Raw genomic sequence first — 25,719 nt, 5'->3', positions numbered from 1 at the left:
CCCTCTCTCAGTTGTGTGGAAAAAATTGAGAAATTGATGTGTGCAATGATGCAGTCTGGTGCAAAATGAGAGGTGATATCAATTTGTATTTTTACTGTGTAAAGCTATTAGAACACAGCGAGGAAGAAAAGCGCGAGAGGGAATGTCCCCCCTCCCACCGAAAAATATGAGAAATTAATGTGTGAAATGGTGCAATCTGAGAGGTGTACATGTTTCAATTCAATTTGCACCAGGCATTGAGTAACCCCCTTCTTTCTCTCCACTTTTAGAGCAACTCCATCAGACCCCCAGGCCGTAAATAATGAGGCTCCCTTAAACACTACATGCCATTGATCACGAGCTTTCTAAGTCAAGGACTACAGTGGCATTGTCGTTTGCAAGGACGCCCTTGCTCTTGACCTCACAAAGAGAAAACAATGTGCCACTGTTACGAGACAGGTTCAAGCTAGAAGAATTTGAATCTACTGGCCTTGCTAAAAAGTGAAATAAGGTTGCCCTCTATTTACAAATCCATCGACTTTAAATTTGTTTGTTCGTCCGCGTCAAATGTATAATACACCCAATGCACCGAATTCAGCGGTGACATCTAGCGTTTTGAGAATGTAAGCATGCGTCGCATTACCCTGTCAGATGGATGCGCTCAATCAGACAGAAGCGTTTTGTGACGTACCTACATGTCTTTTTGTCTCTCAGTATCAGCATTTTCTTTTCCAAAGCCTGTTGGCATTTATAGGGTCAAGGGGTCTTGAAGATTATTTGTGTTTGTGCCCATACGACCTTGCGTGGGCGAGAGTTGTGTAGGTGAAAATGCTGTCGAAGATCTCCGACTACATTTTAAAATTCGAACTGAATTTTAGATGCACTGTTGACAACGTTTCAGTAGTAGTTTGGCCTCGAACAAAAAGAGAAATTCAATCTAAACAATTTAGTTTTGTTGTGTATATGGCGATTATATGAACATATTCCGCCAGGACCAGGTGGTCATGTACTGACCCTTTCGCCGATAATGGCAAATGTGCTATTGGTGCGTGCTATCATCGAGAATAGCCCTGTCAGCCCCTGAAATAGGTCACGAAGTGTGCAGTCGGAATACGCCTCGGCACAGTTTGATGTCAACACCATGGAAACATCTCCGACTGCTGTTATCATCGGCATTTTTCAGCCTATGTTGTGTTATGCTAGAAATTACCAGACACAGACAGTGAATACGATAAGCGCACTATGGACCTCTTTTAGAATAAAAGTGATTTAATAAAAGTTAAAATACTCACAAATAATTAAAAATATGAAAAAGCTTCCCTGAATGGTCGAGAGCTTCGAGCATTAGTTTTACCAGTCCGTTTTCACAAAGGTCCGTAAAAGGCATGGTTTAGGCGTCAGGATATCTTGCCATGAAATTTACTTACTAGACCTCGATTGTGAGAGCCCTCACTTCAAGCCCTCATATTCGCTCTCACTTTGATTGTGCTGGCCCTCACTTTGGCCCCGCACTTGTCGATTTCCTACACCCTTACATACCTCCTCGATGTCAATAATTTAAGATTGACTGTATTTATAATGTTTTCCATGGGCAACCAAGATACATCGTCTAGTGTGGGCCAGATGTACCTTCCATTTCCAACTTTTTTCACATATTTTACCTGGTAGAGGGCATGCATCTTGTTGAACAATCTGCAGGAAAAATATATTGAGTAGTGTCAATATTAGAAGTGATGCTTACAATTGCTTAATTCGCATATGATACTACGAATCATATGCGAATTAATGCCAGGAAATCGAAATGCCTTCTGATTACAACCCATTCTAAACGCAGTCGTCTGAATGAAACTCACAGTTCATTATCTGTACAGGTTGCTGACACTTTTATTCCTCAAGTACAATGTGGTGGAATTTTAGGGGTAACACTTGATGAAACGTTGTCATGGAACGTCCATATAGGTAATTTATGCAAAAAACTTAGTCAACGAATGGTTTACTGCGCAGATTACGTCGATATATCCCTTTTGATAGTCGTATTATCTTATATCATGGTCTCATACAGAGTACTTTAGATTATTGTTGTGTTGTTTGGGGTAATGCAACGGCAACTAATCTTGACAAAGTTTATACCCTTCAAAAACGGGCATTACGCACACTTTTTGAGTTGTCAATTGATTTTCCCTCAGATGCTTTATTTTCTACATTCAATGTTATGTCGATTAGACAGAGAATTTTTTATTTCATGGCACTTTTAAGTTTCAAATGTATGAATGGTTATGCTCCACAATATTTATCTAATTTATTTACTCCACAAAGTAATGTTCATGATTATTTTACACGCTCTACTGCACGTGAGAATTGTCATGTACCAAGATGTGTTTTAGGCACTGGACAACGTAGTTTTCATTTCCGTGCCACGAAAGTTTGGAATTCATTACCGAGTGAAGTGAAAAATTTGACTAATCTGTACACATTCAAATGTAAACTGAAAGAATATGTTAAAAGAAATTTTCCCTTTTAGTATACTTTTGCTTTCTTGTATTGACAGATGTATTTTTTTCCTTTTTTCGAAAATTGTATGAGCCCCGATGAAAATTACTATTTCAGTAACTCGGCCGCTCAGTAAAAGTGTAAAATAAAAAAAAAAAAAATAAAAAAAATAAAAAAAAATAAATACATTATTTGCATTACAAAAGTACTTTATCTATGAAGATTGATGGTAGCTATGGCGTTGCTATAATCATGGTAAACGTCGGGGAATGACACAGAGACCAGGACCATTGGCCCGTATAGGTCACCACGATATTATTTGAACACAATGACCCAAAATTGCCTTTCTCCTGCACATTTAACAGCAATCAAAACAAGAATTTCTGAGGCAATTTGATTAGAATCAGATTTCGAGGTATACTCTGTCTTTTCCATTACAGTTATATTTACGCCATTATCCTCACCTCTCTAGAGACTAGGACAGCATTATAGTAAACTTTACAGGAATAAAACATGAAAAGACTGAGTACCTCTCTACGTACGAATTTAATCAGATTGTTGTTGAGTTTGTAACATTTGAGTTGTACAAACCACCAAGCTCAATCATACCTGTCCAAGGAACACTTGTGGACGGCCTCGTGTATTGTACACATTGGTCAGCACATAGTCACAAACATGTAATTTACACCTGCAAAAGAAATAAAGTGCACATATTTAAAATATTTGAGAGTACAGTTATAATCATATTTCATTTCATTTCTAGTTTATGGAATTACAAATTCCTTTATCATAGAAACAAAAACTGCAAATATGAAAAATTGTACGTGATTTGGCATGCTCTGCATCTATACACATTAACAGAGAGTGTTTAAAAAAAAAGAAATCAAGTCTGTACTCCATTTAACAAAGTCTACATTGTGCAAAAAAAAGAATGCCCACAATTAATCTCATGAAAGACAACTACATTCAACATATTGTTAGAGGACTTGTACATAAGATAGAGTACTGACCTTTCATCTGCTTGTGTAGTTTTACACTCATCCTCATTAGACTGGATGACACTTGGCTCATTAGACTGGATGACACCAGGCGTGTTAGACTTGATGACACTAGGCTCGTTAGACTGGATGACACTTGGTGTGTTAGACTGGATGACACTTAGCTCATTAGACTGGATGACACTTGGTGTGTTAGACTGGATGACACTAGGCTCGTTAGACTGGATGACACTTGGTGTGTTAGACTGGATGACACTAGGCTCGTTAGACTGGATGACACTTGGTGTGTTAGACTGGATGACACTTAGCTCATTAGACTGGATGACACTTGGTGTGTTAGACTTGATGACACTGGGCTATTAAACTCGATGATACTAGGCTCATTAGACTGGATGACATTAGGCTCATTAGACTGGATGACACTTGGCTCATTAGACTGGATGACATTAGGCTCATTAGACTGGATGACATTAGGCTCATTAGACTGGATGACACCAGGCGTGTTAGACTGGATGACACAAGGCTCGTTAGACTGAACTAGACTGGGTTCAGGATTCACATCTGAAAGTGAAATGACAACATATAAATAATGTTAGTTTTCCAATGCAGAACCCTATCTTTACACTGAAGTACCGGTACACGTGTACAATATATGCAGGTAAGTTGACGATTTAAATTTTCACCCATTTGGTACAATTGAATTCACATCTAAAAGACCGCATTGATAATCCACAAGTCTTTGTTCTTTATATGGAGATGGTGTTAAAGTATGATTGAGTGCTTACCATGATGAACATTCTTTATGGGGAACAGCTCCAGGTCTCTCCAGGGCTCTACCCACTCCTGATTATCACACTCATCTGCATTTCCCAGCATGCATTGGCTGCAATAGCATGACAATGGTCGTGTCTTCAGTACGCTTCTCCAGTGCTTAGTACTGAATGGAGTTGCCGGGTCCCTTTCACAATTTTACCAGACGAGATGGCCTGTTACGCTGGATGTTGTAGGTAGGTATCCAATAGAAAGTTCGTTTAAATTACTCAGACTCCTTTGACAGCGATTTACAACAGAAATCGTAGACAGACTTTGCATCACTGTGTATGAATACTTCATTCTTGACAGCTCTGGTTATTGCAGCCTTGACAACACCTCCCTCACCATCACACCATCCTTTTCCATGCCTTGACCCAAAGAAATTTCTCTCCAGTGTGCAGTTCATGTCTTCTTTGGCAAAAGACATGTCAGCAAACGGTGTGCATGATTTATATTGTGCAGCACATCCATCAGAGAAGATAATCATTTTCTGCAAGTCTAAATTTCTTCTGTCTTTCATATGGGTGTTGACAATGCCTGTGAAAACATGTACAGCATGGCTATCATGGTTCAAATCGTCGGATACGAATATGATGGCTTCTCTCACTTCTTTACCTTTTTCTTTGTAGTATGCAATAACTGGATGGATTGTGACTTGAGTATGAGTCCAGTGTGCAGCCTGCACTTCATTCTGTAGTTGGCACGTATAATTTTCTGCGAAGTCCATGCACAGAACTTTAGTGTCAGATGGATGTTTCTTTGTTGCGTTCGTAAACTGAGCATACTGCCAGTAAGCATTAAAGAGATGTTGAGGAAAAGGTGTGAGCTCTTCTATAAGTTCATTTACCAAGTCTTCTGTGGTGCGTGTTTTTCCGACAAGAGATTTCTTCTTCCTATTCTCAGCTCCTTCTGACACAGTTTCCCACCTGTACCAAGTTACTGTAGACTTGTGTCTCACCAATGGCGACAGTCTTTCTTTGATGAGGTATACACCGCACTCCGTACAACTTCTTTTGATGCAGTCAAGCTTGTGGTACTGACTTCCATCTTCTTTGTGGCATAAGCCAATGTCGTTAGCATCATATTTATTCTTTATCCTGACATCTAGTAAGTTATGTCGCTGAGCTGCCTTATTGATTTCTTTCAGTTTAAGTTCCACATTTATGCAATATTCACACAAACACTGATTGAACTGTCGTTGTTTCTGCAGTTTCACATTTTTCGGCCTCAGTTCACAAAACTTTGACAGCTCAACTTCTTCTCCTGAATCTGAATTTTCCTGCAACCACTCGTGATGTACATCTTTGAGAGATCTGTTAAGGATGTGCTGTTGTTGGAGTGTTTTCTTTCTGACACTGTTTTTGCCTGGCAACTCAACGGACTGGTCTGGACGGATATAAAAATCCTGGATGGACTGTGCTTTAGTATTTGATACACTGTCTGATCTCCTCTTTCTTTCTAACTTGCTAATGGATGATGCCTTCACCAAAGTCTGCCATCTGATACCAAGCTGTCTACTAAGTTTTCTCTTGATACCATTATATTTCCTTTTTGTGCTTCTAGCTAGTGCTATCAGGAATGCTCTTCTGGCCTACTTTGCATTATCAAGGGACTTATAGGTCGATCTTACAGTCCTACACACATTTTCAAGTTTCTCCTTTTCTTTGATAGATGTCAGACCAATTTTTTCAACTGCAGCTTTCTTTTTTGGAGACAGATTTTCCAACAGTCCCTTGACAACAGTTGCATACTTTGTTGGGGATGCTGGGAGATGCCTTTTGACTCTATGGATGGCTTTCCTTCTTGTATTTTGCTTTGCGTAACCAGAACATGACTGGGACTTGGTCGCTGCTTGTTCTTTCTGTTTATCTGTAGCCTCTAATCTCTGTTTCATCTGTTTTTGTCTTCTCTTCTGAGCCTGTCTCTCTCTTATTCTTCTTTTCTTTTGTGACGACATTGATGCCCTTTGTTGACGTTTCTTCTCATGCCAGTATTCTCTTCTTTTTTCTTGTCTGTCTCTATCTAGCCTGGTAAATGGCCGACGAATTACACTAGCCTCTTTTTGTAGCAAGGGTTCTAATTTTCTTCTTGCTCTCATCTTTTGCATTCGTAATCTTGCCATCTCTCTTTGTTGTTGCTTCTGTTTTTCACTTGAGTTTTGTCGGTATTGTTTAGATCTCTCTTTGCTCTTTTCTTGATATACTCTCAAGCGGTCTGCATCAGCATTCACTTTTTCTCTATACCTCTTCATGTACATTGCTCCTTTTGAAGTGCTACGACAATTTTCTCTCTCTTCATTCAAGGAACTCTGGCCGCTATCAGGTGCCCTATCCTCTTCCACATTGTTCAGTAGTCTCTCCATACACCGTAACTTCATTTTCAGAGCCATCGTTTTCAATCTCTGATATGGTAGATACTGAATTGGCAATTCGAAAATATAACACGAATTTCCACTGTTGAAGTCACTTTCGCTTATATCATCCAACAACAGCATGAAATAGATGAGTCTCGAGTTGGGAGTAGTTAATATGGAGATGATGTCATTCAATTTGAATTTGCTCCCTGGAGCATCAAAGTTTATAAGATAAAGTATGTGTTGTGAGATGATGACAGCATCTGAACCAGAAAGTCTGGTAAAACCAACATGAAGGTGTTCAAGGGAACCGCACTGACTTAAAGACAAGACATCCTCCTTGTCTTTAAAAATGTTCACGCATTCTGAGAGAACAAGTATCCTGAGGCTAGGTAAGGAAGGAAGAAATAGTAAAGTTGACAACTGGCAGCTGGATAAATCAGGGTAAGTGAGATACTTTGAATGAGAAAGATGTTCAATGAAGAGGCAATCTATTTTAAATACAGGTAGATGTATCTGAGCATAAGGTATTGCAAAAGTTCGAAACTGGTAAGCATGACACAAAAACTCTTGAATCTGGTGAGTATCTATCTCTACACAGCCATCTACTTCTACAGTTCTCCACAGGACAGTCTCTGTTTTGATGAGCAAATATAGTTGTCTACAACAAAGACTCACTGACCCCAGAAGTTCCAGAGTGTTATGTACTGGAGTATCTTCACAATCAGATTTGGTGGTAGTTTCAAAAACATTCATGCTGATTTCCTATGTCACACACTATCTTGCCAGCTGAGCATAACACACCATTTCAGGGTGTGAAGAAAGATGAAAAACATGTAAACTCATCATGGGGATAAGTTACAAGTGCATGGAAGGTGACCATACCAAATGATACATATGCTGTTGAAATATTTCTATACAGGGACATTTACTATTTTTAAGTTTTGACATATCTTTGTTCTGTTAAGTAATTAACAGTCCCTTGTTCTGCCTCATATTTATTCCTAATATATCAAGTATATTATTTATAAGCACAGCCTGTGTACCTGTAGTGACTATTGTAATTGTTGACAAATGAATTCACGTTCTAGCTTTACTGCAATTTTTGTGAAAAAGTCAAACTTCACACAAACTTTTTTAGTTGATTGGTTAAATCACGGTCCCTCCACAAACCGTGGTTAAATGCTGGGCATGTCATAATGCTGCAGGTAATTGAACAAAAAAAACAGCAGTAAATACACCGAACAAAAGTAGTAAACATTGGAAAAAAGTTACAGATGCAGAATAACATAAAGCCTCCTATCACATGCCAAATGTCCAGACATAACATAAATTCAGGAAGTTCACAGGCCTCATGAAGTCAAAATATCTTTTGTCATGTCCCACAAAGTTCTACAAAATTTCTATGCAGTGTTTGCAGTAAGTGGGGTTTAACTAATTGAAAGCTGAAATGTACTAAAACAATGTCTTATCTTTCCAAATGTTTACCTGTATCATTGGTAAAAAAATTGAAAAAAGAAATAAACTAAACGTTTCTTACACAAAAGAACCATTCGCGCTGATATTTTACGTTCATTGAGATGCAAATTATGATGCACCACAGTCCCTCCACGGAGTGGAGTGCCTACACTGCAAATTCTTCTGGCTTGAAATATAACCACTTGGTTTGTAGGTGGCTTGCGGTGAACCAGTGTGTAGAAGTTCGGTTTGCCCGAAATCCACTAAGGTTTTATGGTTTGAAGTCACGCCACCACACAGAGTATGGATGGCGTGTATTCATACCAATACATTGGTGGCTTATTATCAAGCCTGTCATGGTATAAATTCAAGCCGAATGGCTTCTTTTAAGCCCCTGACAATATAATTTATCGGTTTAAATTTGAGCCACTGGCATCGTTGGTTTGTTTATATACCAACAAATTCATTGGCTCATCTTTAAGCCAACCACAAGTGGCAGCTTTGTGGGCATGGTTTGAGTTTAAACCATTCAAGTTTATGAAATTAATCGGCCTGTTTTCAAGCCATTGTCATCATCAGTCACTGGCTAATTTCTAAACCAGAATTTTACATCACGTCACGACTTGACAGGCCTTTCGCACGATAGGGAGGACCATGCGCATTCAGTGCAACAGATTGATTAGCTTTAATTTTGGGCGATACAATTTTGTGAAGTTTTCAATTGAGCAAAAGACATGGACTTGCTTCAAATCTGTGGGCACATAAATATCAAAACAAATTGAAGGATATAATTGACAATAAAAAGCGTTGATATCAAATGACGTCATTTTTCTTTCATTGACATGCAAAAATAAATGTAGGGCCTATACGTCGGATTGTCAACATTTTCCAAGACAACGACGGAAGTAACAACCACAATAATTCATAGCTCAGACTAAAGCTACCACAACCGTGAGTCACGCATACAACAACAAACTTTGGCCGAATGCACGCATGCAGTAGTAATACAAGCCTGAAATCGGGATCAATGCTATTCTCTGTAGGCCCGGATTGTAGGCATATCCTGAATTTTTGCCAGGCCACAGCCTTGATCCTGGGACAAGTCCGACGCGGCATTTTATTAATAAGGACATGTTTGAAATGGATGTTCTATGCCCCTGAATGTGCCAAAAATATACACAAGCCATAGCAAACGCAACTGATATTCAGACGGTCGTACAAGGAGGAAGTCCTTAACCTTTGACCGTCCTTTCACCCTTTGTAACATTGCACTTTAAAATAGTTCAATTTTACACAATGATTCACCAAGCCAATGTTTAAACTTCGTCATAGATATTATATCTCCGTGACATATGTAAGAATTATAGTACTTGTTGATTGATCGTACTCTTAAAGGGACCGCTGGCTATTGGAATCCCCATCCCTTCACTTTAGGCAGTTGCGTATTAATTCCTGTGTGGCACTGATATGATACTGCGCCCGCCAAAAATCCGAATTACACTGGCCTTTGCACCGTACGTAGCCGAGGCGTTACTGACGATCGTATCAGCGCTTACGATTCCGTTCTCCGGTACAAGTCGACAGTAATGGCTTCCGTCACCGATGAAGAATTACTTCGCAAGCAAGAACTGGTTATGTACCTCAACGATAGCTATTCGCCACCACATATACACGGGTCATGATCAGATGCAAGTTGCAACCGACGTCTTGGAATGCACAGCCACAAATCAAACGTAAGCTTGTTTTTGCATATTCCGTGGAAGATTTGCAAAGTCATTGATTTAAACCGCGCTTATTTTTTCCTCAAAGCATATCGGCTAGCTTGAACCATTTTTAAGTAACATACATGCGTTTGAGTATTGTCGGAAAAAGTGAAAATTTCCTTGTCACAACTATTCGCCATTGTCTTCGACATACCGCTACACCATGGACGGGTGTATGTATATCGTGTTCGTATGGCTTTTCACGACCGCGAATGAATGTGTTTCCCCGAAATCGTCCATGCTCGGTGAATAATCAAATGCGTTTTCTTAGCTCCACTGTGTCAGCTGGTCAGCGACGAGGAGCTTTTCTAAGAGTAGCCCTGAGTACAGGTATGTGTGTTCCCGGCGTTATACGGCCTCCAGGCTCCACCACTAGCTAGCTCTGCAACGGTCTATATGGAGATAACTGGGGTTGTTGCAGCGAGATTCAAAATGGCGATCCCCGTGGGTAAACAACTTGTCGAGTACGTTATGTTTCAGAAAACGAGCGATTTTGGATGTTAGGAGAAGTTAATCGCATCTTTCCTTAGGTCGTAGGCAGGAAAAGGATTTTGCCCCGATAGAGCAGAATTTCGTCCAAAAAGACAGCGTTTTCGTTGCGGTCCTCATCCGGACCGCAGAGACCCCAGTTATGCGGAGGCCGTAAGTTATAACGCCGGGAACACACAGACCTGTACGCAGGGCTATTCTTTGAGGGAGGTAGATCATGGATGCGTCGTCCGGTGTACGTCGTCCATAGTCCGCTATACATTTAATAACCCCTTGCCATTGTCCATCCTGAACGGAAAGATGGCAATCATTTAAATTTTGTCATCCATCAGTTCACAGGAAAATTGCATTTAATAACCCTTTGTCATTATTATATAGGACGGAGACACCAACAAATAGCTGCAACAAGAGCTATTGCCACAGTAAAGAGATGCCCCATTTTACCAGAAAAAGTGAGTAAAACTGCACATTTGTTTCACACTACCTTTCTGTGTTATTTTCAGGCAAACTGACTTGCCACAGCTTATTTGCAGGTATCCTCATGCCATTCTTTCAATAACAAACATACTGTTTCATGGATGATATTTCTTGTTTATGTTGATAATAACCTCAAACTGGCAACTTAGATGATTTAATACAGACACATACCTCACAAATCCTTTGGCCAAAAAGATGTAATGGTTGATTCTGTTATTCAAGGCAAATTTATGTTTCCACAGCATGATTTGAACTTGGGTCCTTCAACATTGCTTACACAAATTTTGTGAGCCATCTTGTCACTCAAGATGGGTAAATATTAAAGTCATTCATTTCCAGCAAATAACTTCCTGTACAAATGTGACTATTGACTTCCACTAACCGGTAATAGATAATTATTTGTTTCTTTTTCAACAGATTGTCCAGGACATAACATACTCTATACAGAAAATGCCTTCAGCTCCACAAATTAACAATGGATTCTCTGTGTACAATGTGTAAGCAGAATGAAGACTCTGCCCTCAGATATGGAATTCAAAGAGCGGTATAAAAGGTGATCAAGTATTGTTATGTGCAGTGATAATAATTACATCAGGCATGAATGTTCCTCATATTTCCACATACTACACTAACAGTAACACTTTGGGTTTTGTTTAAATTTCAGCTGTTATTATATATCTGTGACATATTATCTTTGTCGTGGTCACACAACAGACAGACATGTTTAAACTTTTTATTGTTATAATCAATCTTATGAGGGGAGCCATTTGCTTGCACCTGGTTTATGATATTGAATCTTAGTCTGGTGTATCAAAACATAATTTGCCATTTCCCTTATTTTTAAACAGGCATCAAACATTTTTGGTTCTCAAGAGTGTCTTTGGTGGAAAAACTGCAGTTGGAAAAATGGTAACAGTTGTGACGTAAGTATTGCTTGTTGAAAAAATTTGTTACTGTGATTCAGTACAAACTAGTCAAGGCACATAATGTGCCTTGACTAGTTTGCTCTGACATTAGCTGTAAGTTTTAGCAATTTTCAATCTTCATTGTTGTGTGTACAAACTGCAGTTTTGATAGCTATATAACAGTCTCTTGAATACCAGTGTTCTGCTTGACAATGTACTGTGTACATGCTTAACAACCATTGTTATTGTTGACAAATGAATTCTATTCCAGACTGAAATTAGATTTTTAACAATAACCATGCTGTACACATATGAACTGGGTTGATACTGTATGTTAGACATTCATTATGCTTTAAGAAGTAGAACAAGAAACTGTATATACACACAACAAAACTACTTGGAAATTGCCAATGGCTACAGCTGATGGAGTTTTCATCATGCTGGATTTATAATTTCTGTCAGATTCAGTACAACGACGTCCGTGTAATCCTACACTGGAAATCTCTCACAGCCCTTTTACATTCTGAGGGCTGGTTCAGGGATGTGCACATACCTGTACCAGCTCTGGAAGCTACAGAGACTACCAGCTATTAAAATAATATCCTCAGTGTAGTATAGTCAGAAAAATAAGTAGCACAGCTGCATTTCCATGTACCTAGTGTGTCAACAGTCCTGTACAATAGTTTTGCAATAGTACATGTATACCGTAACATGGGTTTGAAAAAATGAGCTTCAAAATTTGCTTCCAAATCAACCTTGTAGAAGCAATGTGTACAGTTCTGTAATAGGGAAATTCCAACATAACTGGTACATGAATGTCTGCATAGGCACAATTGCACTGTGTGTTTACAATAAGGCTGGTACAGGGAAGCAAGCTTTTATGTGACAAGGGTAAAAAGGGGCTGAAAATTTGACAGCTGGTATGTGGATGTGTTCATCACTGTGCCTCAAATGCTGAACACAGGTCATGGTAGAGGGAGGTGATCAGCACATCTGGTACATGCATATAGTGCTAGGCATTTCACATACATACAGCACACATTCCTATATCTGGATGTGTATAAAATTACCCCTGCTACAGTGTTGTCAGGTACATGGGTGGTACACAGAGTGCTCGTCAAAGCTGTGCTAGGATGTTGTACAAGGACATGGCCATGTCAAATCTGCATTTGTCAATTTATTTCAAGATAAAAGGCAGATATGACCATCAACCATAACCTCATTCACATGAATCATATGTTTACTTGGTAGATTATGGCTTAGTTCTGTTGTTCGGATCTCCATTAGCCACAACTTGGGGGCTTTCTGCCAGCATTTTTGTTCTGCTTATCAACTGTAGTTTCCCATTCAAGTCATTGAAGCATAATGAAATCCTCAATGTTTAGCTACTCAGTACAGTATGTACATGTAGCATTGTTATTGTTGAAATTTCATTTAGGGCTGGACAAGAATTCATTTGTCAAATGATAAAAATACAGGCTGTGTTTACAAACATAATACTTGGCATTTTAGTATGCTGAGGAAAGTAGTCCAAGAAAGTGTAGATGATAAACAGTAGTTACAGTTAATGGAGCTTCACTTACTTATTTCAAACTATACACATGTGAAGTATATCATCAATTATGGCTGTTGCATAGCCAGAGTGATAAAATGCTTTCTCAAAGTCTTTCCAGCTTCTTTGCAAGTCTCAAAAGCACATTGCACTGTGACTCTAACATATCTTGCCTTGTAATATATTCATTTTGATATTCTGGATTTAAATTCATTATCATGACATTCAAACCATAGTTTTACACATTTTTGCAAGTGCAGTGATGCAGCAAGACCTATGACATTGACAATAACTTGTAAGAGCTCTCTTTTTTATGCTAAGAGACTTTACCCTGAGTAGTCATGTCAGATTATGGTGCACCAAGACAGACTTGATAATAGTGTACCTGCAGTCAAATATGTGTTTAAGAACATGACTGTAATTTAGAATGCTGCCAATAAACATTCCAATATACTTGCACAAATTCCCTAAAACATACCAGTACAGTGTTCGCGGTGTCTTTTTTCTCCTCGCGTACGGCATACGCATTAGTCTGCTAAAATTGCGTAATGGCTGGATATGAGTGCGTAATTTCACTTCCGCACTCGATTGATGAAAAAACTGACAGCAAAATACAAATACAATGTGCCGTTGAATAAACCTACACTACATATTCGGATTGTACGATGTAACATTATTTTAATGAAAACAGTTTAACTAACAACTTGAACAATGTTGAAACGTAACAGCGAAGGGTATACATGCAACCGTCACAACACATATCGGGCAACCCAAAAGTTAAGAGTTATGGCAGCTTATCCAGACGGTTTCTGGACGTTTCGGCGCCAAGTCGTTTCGGCCCAAGACGTTTCGGCCTTCCAATTTCAGGCCCCAAGTCCGAGTTGTTTCGGCACCGCAACCCAAGACGTTTCGGCACCGCTGAAGGCTACCTGTGGGAACTAGTGCTGCAGCGTAATGTTACAAATCAAAGCACTGAAAAGTATAGTGTCAACTAACATGAGAACATGGGAAGAGACCGTAAGAAAAAAATTCATATCATTTTCAAATCTGTGACACAAGTTTATCGATATCAATTGCCGCTGACAGCCGCCGACACGGCAAAAGTTTGAAAGCGGTGAGGAAACAGCACGGCAAAATTCACACAAAATGCACATAAAGTACTGGTCAGAACGCAAAGGTCACGCTTACGAATATGACGGACCAGTCAATTACTAAATAGTTTGAAAAAAAATCGAAACACAGATGCTGAAACGTCTTGGGTTGCGGTGCCAAAGTGACTTGAGGCCGGAAATTGAGAGGCCGAAACGACTTGGTGCCTGAACGACCAGTTACCATCCAGACACTTCTGCAGTGTTCAAAATTTATCGGGATTCCGACGAGCTCTACCAATGAATCATTTTCTTCACGGACTCGTAGAGCAAAGTTGAAAGAAATTAAAACAGATTTGTCTGCTTCGACGCCATGCTGCATGTGTGCTTGATCAACATTTGGGAACAGCGAGACGCGATGATCGTGCACGGTTGGCAATTTTGTCGCAACATTTCTGTCAATCACTCACTTTCAGAAACTATCGCTCGCCTGAAAATTAGCAACGTAATAGGCACAGCTGACATGATAACGTGCCTAACGTGATAACGTGTGGACTACGATGCCGATTTTTCAGACAACGCCCACTGAGAGAATCCGAAACTTTCCACACAAAATGAGTGATCGACAGAAATGTGTTGCAACAAATTTCGTCTGGTTGTCGCCTAAGCTCAGTCGTGGGGAGTGCTTTCGGTGTTATCCTTTGCGTATAGAAAACGCATAACGATGAAAAAATGCGTAGAGAGTCATTTTCAATGCGTAAATACGCACGATTTTTGCGTAAACGCGAACTCTGCAGTAGATAGGCCTTGCCCTCATTGTACTGGTAGCTTGGTACTGAGTGTTTTACCATGATCTAACCTTGTGCCTCAAATTTAAAGTGTTTACATCTTTTACATTCCAGGATACTGGAAAACTCCGAGGAAGAGATGCAAAGCAGCAGCCCTGTTTAGGTATGCTCGTCTATGAAGGAGCAAGCAGTTTGTGTTGTTTCTTGAAGGTGTAATCTTCTGCAGCATGGAAAGAGACAATGTTATGCTGGGTTTGCTTAGTTATCTAGGGTCTCAAAGTTTAATTACATCAGATGTCTGAAAGGAACTTGTCAATTTGTAGAGTACTTTTGGCTTGACAAAGCTGGGATGTGAACTAAATGTGCTGACAATTATGAGTGGTCTGTAATGCACAGGGGATTTCCCGGTGAAACAGCTAGCAATTTTGCATCAGATGCATGAGGTAAACTTTATAACATCAAATTATGTTATCAGTATGATTTTACAAGTAGCATTCATAAGAATGTCATTTTCAGTGAGTATACCCTTGTAAGTATTAGATTTAATTATGTTGCAACAATTACTGTTTCATTTCTTGTAAATTGCAATAAATGTTAATCTGAAATTAATTTTGATGATTGTTGTTGTTGTTTTTTTAATGTAGCTTGCATGCAGGATTTCTGACTATTTCAGCTGTTGTTTGTGTTCAGATATTTTACAGTCCTGCTTTGTGTAGCTCCATCACATAGAGGACCCAATAGGCCATTCCATGGATGATAATCCTCCCCTGTTTCTGCAAAATTTGAAGAAATCCATTTTAAATTTGAAGGATGGTCAGACATAATTATCCCCCCCCCCCCCTCCCCTCCCCCCAGCAATATGGCCAATATTGAACTGGTTTGTCAGCAAGCCATACAAAAGCCCTAGAGTGGCATGTCTGCAAGCCAGCTTGTAATGCTTGTTGGTAAACCAGAGGAATCCTTATAGTGGCGTGCTTGTAAACCATAATTAGTCAGAAATTGGTTTGTTTGTAAGCCACATTGCAGTAATATTGGCTTATCTTCAAACCAGATGGAACCAGAATTGGCTTACTGTTGAGCCAGAGAAGTGTGGTATTGGTTTACAAATAAGCCACTATTCAGCATTATCTGGTATATGGGCAAGCCACAGTATCTAAAACATGGCTTGCTAGCAAGCCTAGTTCATATAAGAGTGGATTGCCTGTAAACCATTGTTCAGTACTAACTGGCTTACTGGCAAGCTGAAGTGATCTTTACTTGGCATGTATATATGCCGTATCAAAACCCAAACTGGCATGCACAGAAACCAGACTTGGCATGCCAGAAAGCCAAATATAAGCCAAAATTCACAACTCGAAACAATCCGTTTACTGACAAACAAGCCGGTTTATTTTTGGCTTGAATTTAGCTGGCCGGCAAACCAGAAAAATTTGCAGTGTAGGGAGGGACTATGGATGCACTGTGACCGGATTTTTTTTTGTATTTTCCTGGCTCTGAGGTTAAAAAAGGAAGCTATCAGTACCTATTTTGAAGTTAGACAAAAGCAATGACGACAAAAGAGTTTTCGTTTTAAGAATTTAGATTCTGTTACTTCTCACTGATTAATTAGTATCCCTCCAGTCTAAGCAATGCCATCCCCGATAGAAATAGTTGAAATGGTTTATTCCTAAGTACCGAGACGAGCGTGGCATGGCCGCACAGTTTCACCCCTGTAAACGGCATACGATCCCGATCTTTGAAGTTATGGAAATTATCCTCAAAAGCATACTAAGTTTTACGGCTCGGTAGTTTGTTGTTAAAAACTTTCATCTATCAGAATTTAGGCTTCTATTCAAGAAAGCAAATTTACATTCTCACAAGTCATTTGATGATCTGAATCGTAATTCACGGTGCACATAGACTGTTTCTCTCATAAAAATCATACATCGAATGTTCGTTCTCAATAATCTTCACATAACTATCGTCACATTTGACAAAATATTAATAATTGTCACCAGTTACGTACGTTAGAACCGTCAAACTGAGCAAAAACGTGCTAAGCAGTCTTGGAACGCGGCACTGATTTTCAAAAAGTTGACAGAAAATTGATATGAACCGCAATTCACGGTGTACCGGTACATCGGCTCTTTCTCTCATAAAAAATCATACATCGGACGTTCATTTTCAATAACCTTCACATAACTATCGTCACATTTGACAAAATATTAACAATCGTCATCAGTTACGTATGTGAGAACCGTCAAACTGAGCAAAAATGTCCAAAGCAGTCTTGGAACGCGGCACTGATTTTCAAAAAGTTGACAGAAAATTGATCTGAACCGTAATTTACGGTGTAGGCTACATCAGCTCAGATTTCTCACATAAAAAATCCTTGGTTGGATATTCGTTCTCTGTAATCTTCACATAACTATCGTCACATTTGACAAAATATTAATAATCGTCCAGAGTTACGTATGTGAGAACCGTCAAACTGAGCAAAAATGTCCAAAGTACCATGTTGGAATCATAGGGGCGCCGATGACGCGTCATTAAATTTCAAAAAGTTGACAGAAAATTTGTAGATAATGAGACTTTTTATCACCAACTGAAAGCTTATGATATTCCTACAAATATTTTAGCAAATTTGAAAATACACGTTCGTAACGGCATCACGGACGTAACAAAATGAACATCAGACCTCTTCCGGCCATCTCATCGCAGACGACGCATCGAATGACGCAACCACTTGACGACAGCATTGCCTGAGTAGACTGCCATCTCGAGGTGAGATAAGTCTAGCGACGTTGTTTCGAGATTTTATTAAATTCAACCCGAAGTACAAAACTAAACAATCGTAACATTGTGGACAACATCACGACAGCATTCTTCATTTTCAATTTCGGAAAAAAAAAAACCTGAAATAATTTAATTCTGGACCTTCTCCAACTGAAAGCCGAATGTGATCACCAAATATACCATTGACGTTTTCTTCCTTACTCTCGTGTCCTTTCGTATGACAACGACTAAAAGGTATGTTCTATGTTGGACACTCGTATGTTACGTCAGTTAGTAATATTTTGGCCAAACTTTTGGCCACATCACCATAATTGGATTGATGAATTTATATACATATAAAAGTATTTGGATACATTAACATTATTAAACATCCAAACCTAATCAATTCATCAACGTACAGAATATATGTAATCAAACATCTAGCTACTCATCCTACGTCACAAATTTGAGTTCAAAAAATACACACAGTAGCCTACACAATTCGAGCCGAAAAATTTATTTCACTATTTTACACAATTCCTTTAAATTGTCTTTTTTTATCAGCTGTCATAAAGTTCTTAAAAAACAAAACATGGGGCCCGGGGGCACCGACGTCCTTTGTACCTCCTTACTGTTTATTAATTGCCATAAATGTGAAATTTGGCAAAAAGTCAAATTGTTTTGACATAAATGAAAGTTATTTGAACTGGTTGGTTACCGCTCCAGCATAAGTTCAAGTGTGGATTCTAAGTATCAACAACCTTGATATGAACCATTGACTAAAAACATTTGCTTGTTACACTCACCACACTTGTACTTAGTATTTGGAGTGTACACCTATCTACAATACAATGATAAAAAGTTTGGACTCTGTAGGTCAACAGTGCATCTTTAATGTATGAGACTAAATAAGCTTACCCCTCAAGTATGTATAGGCCAAAAACAATATTTAATTTTGAATTATGTAGTGCAGGGAAGGACATACAATATGGTGAAAAGCAAACTAAATATAACAAGTCATCGTTGATGACACAGTCCCCACTTGTTAATGGGTACTTTGATTACATGTCCTCAGAGAGGATAGAGTCCTCTTCATTAATCAGGTCTGTGATAAAAATACTTTGATACAGATAGCGCTCAATGGCCAAGAATTACCTACATACAAAAAGACCTACATATGTATGACATAGGTTAATGTCCTTGTACCAACTTTGAATAAAATCGTTTGTGATATGCCTGAGTATTATGGCTCTGTACATGAAAAAATCGTAACAAAATGGCCGCACGGCAGCCATATTGGATCGTATCACATAACAAATTGACATGCATATGTATGACAGTAGTCAATCTCCTTGTACCAACTTTGAATAAATTCGCTTGATAAATGTCTGAGTATTACGGCTCTGTACATGAAAACATCGTAATAAAATGGCTGCCTAGCGGCCATATTGGATCGTATCACAAACCAAATAGACGTACATATGTATGACATAGGTCAATGTCCTTGTACCAACTTGGAATAAAATCGGTTGAGATATGCCTGAGTTTTGGCTCTATACATGAAAAAATTGTAATAAAATGGCCGCCTGGCGGCCATATTGGATCGTATCACAAAACAAATCGACATGCATATCTATGACATTGGTCAATGTCCTTGTACCAACTTTGAATAAAATTGGTTGAAACATGTCTGAGTTATGGCTCTGTACATGAAAAAATTGTAATAAAATGGCCGCCTGGCGGCCATATTGGATCGTATCACAAAACAAATTGACATGCATATCTATGACATTGGTCAATGTCCTTGTACCAACTTTGAATAAAATCGGTTGAAACATGTCAGAGTTATGGCTCTGTACATGAAAAAATCGTAATAAAATGGCCGCCAGGCGGCCATATTGGATTGTATCACAAACAAATAGACTCGCATATCTATGACATTGGTCAATGTCCTTGTACCAACTTTGAATAAAATCGGTTGAAACATGTCAGAGTTATGGCTCTGTACATGAAAAAATCGTAATAAAATGGCCGCCAGGCGGCCATATTGGATCGTATCACAAAACAAATACACTTGCATATCTATGACATTGGTCAATGTCCTTGTACCAACTTTGAATAAAATTGTTGAAACATGTCTGAGTAATGGCTCTGTACATGAAAAAATTGTAATAAAATGGCCGCCTGGCGGCCATATTGGATCGTATCACAAAACAATCGACATGCATATCTATGACACTGGTCAATGTCCTTGTACCAACTTTGAATAAAATCGGTTGAAACATGTCTGAGTTATGGCTCTGTACATGAAAAAATCGTAATAAAATGGCCGCCTGGCGGCCATATTGGATCGTATCACAAAACAAATCGACTTGCATCTGTATGACATATGAAGTAATCCTTGTACCAAGTTTGAATGAAATCGCTCCTTGCATCTCTGAGATATCTGCGTGAACGGACGGACGCACGCACGCACGCACGCACGCACGCACGGACGCACGCACGGACATGACCAAACCTATAAGTCCCCCCGGACGGTGTCCGTGGGGACTAAAAACTGAATATACAATTATATGGAAATGTTGTTTTACAGTCATGAGTATCTGGTGTGTGCCGAGAGACAAATATTAAAATTGGACAGTATCATCCTGACCACAGTTTGTCTGACTGGTTGTTTCCTTCTGATTTTCTGACACGGTGATAGGTACAAAATATTATGCTATTCACGATAGTTACACAACATAGCTTGCATTTTGTTCACAGTAGAACTGAGTTTTACATGTAAGATAACTTTCTCGTAAATTGTAAATTCTGGCTTCTGGCAGCTCAAACGTCGCAATACTACATTTTTTGATATGATATGGAGTGATTTGCACACATGCAGTGACAGTCGATATATTCATAGTATGAGAGTCTACTGTACATTAAAGCATAGTGATGTTGACAACTACATGCATGCCAGTGCACGATTTCAAAGTAGCCAGGAGGAAATTCTAATGGTCTTTTAGTGGAAATATATTTGGTATTAAACGACAATGAAACAAACAACATTAGTTATCGTGACCTTGCTAAACTGCAATCTCGGATCATGTATGATCTAATGATCATGCCAAATTACCATGTCGGATTTAGCCCTGCGTACGATGCTGTGTGTTCCGCTACAGCTATTCGCCCCGCTCACCACAGCCCTGCAAAGACCCGTACGTAGGGTAGGTGACTTCAAATCCATTTTGGGACTTGACGTAAAAAGCCAAATTACTGCCGAAATTCAGCGTTCTTGGGCCCAAGTCGTATCCCTGCCCGCCTCAGCTACTCGATCGCTTCCAAAAATGCCAGTCTTTTATTCACTTTTCGTAAATAACCGTCGATGTCGGCAACTCTCTCGCTAGCCCTGCGTACGTACGCAGTGTACGCTGTGCAATCCCTGTGTGCGTTCCTAACACACAGCATCGTACGCAGGGCTAGCGAGAGAGTTGCCGACATCGACGGTTATTAAGTAAAAGATGATGTCAAAATCAATGCACAACTGTCGAAATTACCCAAAATAAGCAACAGAAAACTAAAAGTTATCGCTGTGTCGAAAGGACAGTATATCAACATAAAAAGACGCTAGTTTGTTATGACATGGAGGCCGGAGGTAGAAGGACAGAGCATTCCCTCGCTCTCACCCAGCTATTAGTACGGGCCGCCGGTGCGATTGCCTCGCTACTACATGTAAAAGCAATGGATTCACCGGTACTCGGGAGTACGGAGGCCATCATTCTTCAGTCTATCGAAGGAGCGGTTCGTGCCAAAAAATACATGACAGCAATCAAATATACGCTAAAACCTTTAAAACGTCAAAATTCGCAACTGACCGAGAAACATAACTTGTTATGTGCGCATGCGCATATTAAGGGAGACCCATTTGATTTCGGGGGGGTATGCAGGAAGTGGGTATGGGAACTTTTTTTTGTTAGAGAGACAGCATTTTTTTATTTCTACAGTCAGACCTGCATTAATTTTTTTTTTAAATGGAGTAGCAGTGCAATTTTTCAAATTTAAGCCAGTGTTTCACATATCACAGGATGTTTTTATTTATTCATTTTACATTCCAACAAATGACAAACAAAATGGAAAGTCTAGTATATTGAAACTTTAAATTATAGAACACTTTTTTGGCAAATCAACTGTGATCAGTACTATACCTGGTTTTCTTTAAAACAGTCAATTCCTTTTAAGTTCTCAGGGGAGATGTTATCTTTTGTGGTCAGAGAAACAAGGCTCACATATTTATATTGAGAGAATAATGTATTGGTTTTAACACTAGTTTATTGACTCCTATATTGTGTTTTTAAATTTTCACGATTTAGAGAAGTCAAATAGTCCCATCTAGATATTGCCTACACCATTGAGATATTGCAACAGAAATCCTGAAACATGATTTCTTGGGTCAGAAAAGGGAAGGAAAACATCAAGTGCACCGAGGTGTACAGTAGTGAATGCTTATATCATAAGTGCTGGAAAAAAACACATAAGAATTACTTGTGGTAAAAACATTTGCGTGCCTTTGGCAGCATGCCAGCAAAGAATACATGAGAATGAAGTTTCCAAAATTTTGCTCATTTCAACAGCATTGTGACAATTCCTTTTTATTTCTGTCTGTTATGAGAATATTTTTTTCTCAAGCCATTACAGGCTTAATTTTTGTCTTTTATTTTACCTGGTGACAATTTTTTTTCCTCGAAATCCTCCATACCCCCCCCCAGAAATCAAGTGGTTCTCCCCTAAGTGAGCCCCTGACCTATACGGGCCAGTGGATTACTTCCTCAGTAGAACTGATATGCCTGCCAGTACCGGTGTTTATCGCCTGCGGAGGCCATCATTCTTCAGTCGATCAAAGGCGCCTTTCGTACCCAAAAATATACGACAGCTGCAAAAGTGCATCACTGTCAACTTCATAACTATAGAACATGTTGAAAGACACAGTGAAACGTTCACAATGTAAAAAATGTGCCCATACCGAGAAACAAGATGGCGTCCGTTTCAATTCTTCAACTCAGATTTTGTCCTACAGTTGTGCGCATGCGCAGACGGTAGCTTTAGCGAAAGTGAGGCAAAATCAGGTAAATATAAAATAAAATGGATAAAAATATTTTTTAAAAATAATGTAAGGCATGTATCACCAAATTTTGAACATTTCTGACGGTATTTCAACTATACGAACACCCATGCCAAACATCACAATAATCAAATCGGTGGTTTTGAGGAAAAAGTGAAAATAGTGGTTTTCAGAAAAAAGCTAAAAAAGTGACTTTAAAATGATTCAATCAAAAAAGAAAAAAAGACCGTTTGAGATACATGCCCAAGTGACCACCAGACCAAATTTCAGAAAAAGTTACTGAAGCGTTTCTGAGATACCTGCGTCCACAGCATACGGCCCACTATGTTGGCCGTATTGGGCCGCGCCATCACATTAGTACCTTGTGCCCACAGGGCACAAAGTACTAACAAAGAAATCAATAACAGGTAAAAACATTTAGAAATTAAGCACAGGTAAGTATTGCATATCAATTGTTGCACCTTACTGTGGAATGACTCAATTAAAAATACTTTTGAGAAGTTGAAATTAAGCTCATTTTGTTAAAATTTAATTTTGTGTTTGTTAAATGTTTTAAAAGAGTTTACACTAAAATATAGCTTCCCGTACAGAATTAAAAATTTGCTCTGAAGAAATAAAATCTGTTACAAATATTAAAGATATATTTAAGTAAAAATTGAGTTTACATTTAAAGTAAAATGAAAGAAGGAAGGATTTACTTTAAGTATTAATCATTAATCACTGTAAAGCATAAAATTCCTACAAAATATAAAAGTTTACTCACAAAAGAATACAAGTTATTTTTTTTAAGAATTAAAACTGCTTTACTTGAAAATAAAATTAGGCAAAGTATGTAGAGTTGTACCGCCAAAAGTTAGAGAGTCATGTATACCAAAATTAGAGTTGCGTCTACCAGAGTTAGTTTCGTTCCCGTAATAAGATTTGTACTCACTAAAATTAAGTTGTATTGACAAAATTAGAAAGTTTAGTCCGTCAAAAATAGAGTTTTGTCCCTCATAACTACATTTGCATCCAACACAATTTAAGTTTGTTTAGGGGAAATAATATCTCATAAATAGTTAAAATATTGTCTAGAAAAATAAGGGTTATATCACTCCGAAAAAGATTATTCTTTTTGGCGTCTAGGGGCCACTGTAGCCTTTAGATTTGTATATACCTGTATAACCCTAATAGTTACAAACTACAGTATTAATGTTGACATTTTCTTACAATGATGTCGACTTTAAACCTATCAGTATCAGTATCACTTTAAAAGAAATGTTGATTATCAACATAAGTATTCGGCCCCAGAAAAATTTAGACTTTTGGAACCCTCTCCTATTATGTTAGGGAAAACTGTACAGTTAATATTTTTCTGTATAGTTACTGTACGACAAGTCTCTATTTTGAGACAATGAAATAAATCTGTTCATTTTGGTTGTTTCATCGTAGCTGTACACTGCTACTATGAGATATCCTTCAAGAAAATTACAATTGATCAGTAATACGACAAGTCTCTATTTTGAGACAATGAAATAAATCTGTTCATTTTGGTTGTTTCATCGTAGCTGTACACTGCTACTATGAGATATCCTTCAAGAAAATAACACCATTGATCAGTAATATTGAGAAAGAAATGGAAGCTAAGCACGGCCGTCAGTTATGCTGAATGACTGGAGTGGAATGCGAGCTGCAGGTACCAATTCAAGTGCAGTGTATAGGGTACATGATCGAGTGTTGGAGTAGACAGTGAAACCAGCAGAAATATGCGCCTGTATGGAGCATCTGCTTCCATCAAAGTTCCACAGTCTAACTCTAAGACGCAATGGCCTCAACATTATCATAAAGGAGACTATTATTATGACTGACCTTCGCCTCCTGTTTGATCGTACGAATATATCCAAGATAAGTTTGATCGTTCCTAGTGATATCCGGAACACAGTGCACCAGGCCATACACTTGATTGTAGTCAAATTCGCACCGCCATCTTGGCCGGATGGTGATGGCGGATCGATGAAGGATATAGTTGTATTGTCAGTTCCTTGCAAGGCTCTACCTCAGAAAATAATTATCCGTCACAGAGAGCTGTTCCGGTAATACTTTCAGTGATAAGTTCCCATAGAACAGTAATTCATCACTCTGAAAGATAACGTCACATCGAGTCCCAGGCTGTGCATCGTAACCCGGCTGTGTCGGGGAAGGCAATTCCCATGTCTGACACCTAAAACAAACTTTATTACGCCAATGGCATTCTGTGGCGCCCTCTACGTCTGGAGAATATGCAGAAAGAGAAGCTCCTTTCAAGCTGAACGATTTTCATAATATAGACAGCGTGAAATCATATCAGTACATTTTTTGACACTAGTAAAATTTGTCTGAGAAAACACGATGTCCTTATTAAATTAGCATGATCTTCGTCTTGCTTAAGGTCATAAACTTTCCATTTATATTTATTAAACCATTTTAGGTGGAGCTGCACGTTACCTACAGTTATTTTTTAAGCAATATTTCTCATCAAAGATGAACCCCCTCATACTATATATTTTCAAAAAGCAGCCAATCAAAAGTTTAGTATGGTAGCGATAATTACTCAAAGGATGAAAGGGTGTATATTTGGGTTAAAAACCTCAATTTTCGTATTAATGATAAAATTAATTTAAGTCAAAAACTTGATATTATTTCCTGAAATTTAATATTTCACTTGAAAAAAGAGTATAGGCCCTATGTAGAAA

The 25,719-nt window shown here is 38.6% G+C and overlaps 1 protein-coding gene and 2 long non-coding RNA genes across 3 annotated transcripts in view; 1 reads left to right on the top strand and 2 right to left on the bottom strand.

The window, feature by feature from the left end:
• The window catches only part of LOC139139845 (uncharacterized), a 228,949-nt gene extending 203,753 nt beyond the window's left edge, over positions 1–25,196 (bottom strand). The window contains exon 1 of the long non-coding RNA XR_011553888.1: positions 24,981–25,196. This is a non-coding gene — a long non-coding RNA (uncharacterized lncRNA). The remainder of the gene's footprint in view (positions 1–24,980) is intronic.
• LOC139139695 (trichohyalin-like) lies at positions 1,273–6,669 on the bottom strand. Its single transcript, XM_070708555.1, has 5 exons — positions 5,911–6,669; positions 4,253–5,871; positions 3,480–4,028; positions 3,079–3,157; positions 1,273–1,671 (listed from the first exon to the last, which is right to left on the bottom strand). Exons 1-2 carry the CDS (start codon positions 6,667–6,669, stop codon positions 4,504–4,506), a joined length of 2,127 nt encoding a protein of 708 aa, XP_070564656.1. The 3' UTR covers positions 1,273–1,671; positions 3,079–3,157; positions 3,480–4,028; positions 4,253–4,503.
• Positions 9,584–15,762, top strand: LOC139139843 (uncharacterized). The gene is made up of 5 exons (XR_011553887.1): positions 9,584–9,824; positions 10,722–10,795; positions 11,238–11,373; positions 11,669–11,743; positions 15,268–15,762. It is a non-coding gene; the product is annotated as an uncharacterized lncRNA (long non-coding RNA).
• Positions 25,197–25,719: the final 523 nt, after the last annotated feature.

The sequence above is a fragment of the Ptychodera flava genome, chromosome 9, assembly GCF_041260155.1.
Source record: "Ptychodera flava strain L36383 chromosome 9, AS_Pfla_20210202, whole genome shotgun sequence".
Classification (NCBI taxonomy): domain Eukaryota; kingdom Metazoa; phylum Hemichordata; class Enteropneusta; family Ptychoderidae; genus Ptychodera; species Ptychodera flava.
The sequence above is the reverse complement of the archived record's forward strand: the minus strand, read 5'-3'. Positions and strand labels throughout refer to the sequence as shown.

Bases quoted from the DNA above. Each gene is read 5' to 3' on its own strand.
- LOC139139695 (XM_070708555.1), bottom strand. From the start codon at position 6,669: ATGGCTCTGAAAATGAAGTTACGGTGTATGGAGAGACTACTGAACAAT. The intron at 5,872-5,910 runs GTAAGATCGACC...AATGCAAAGTAG, and splicing joins TTGAAAATGTGTGTAGGACT to GCCAGAAGAGCATTCCTGAT.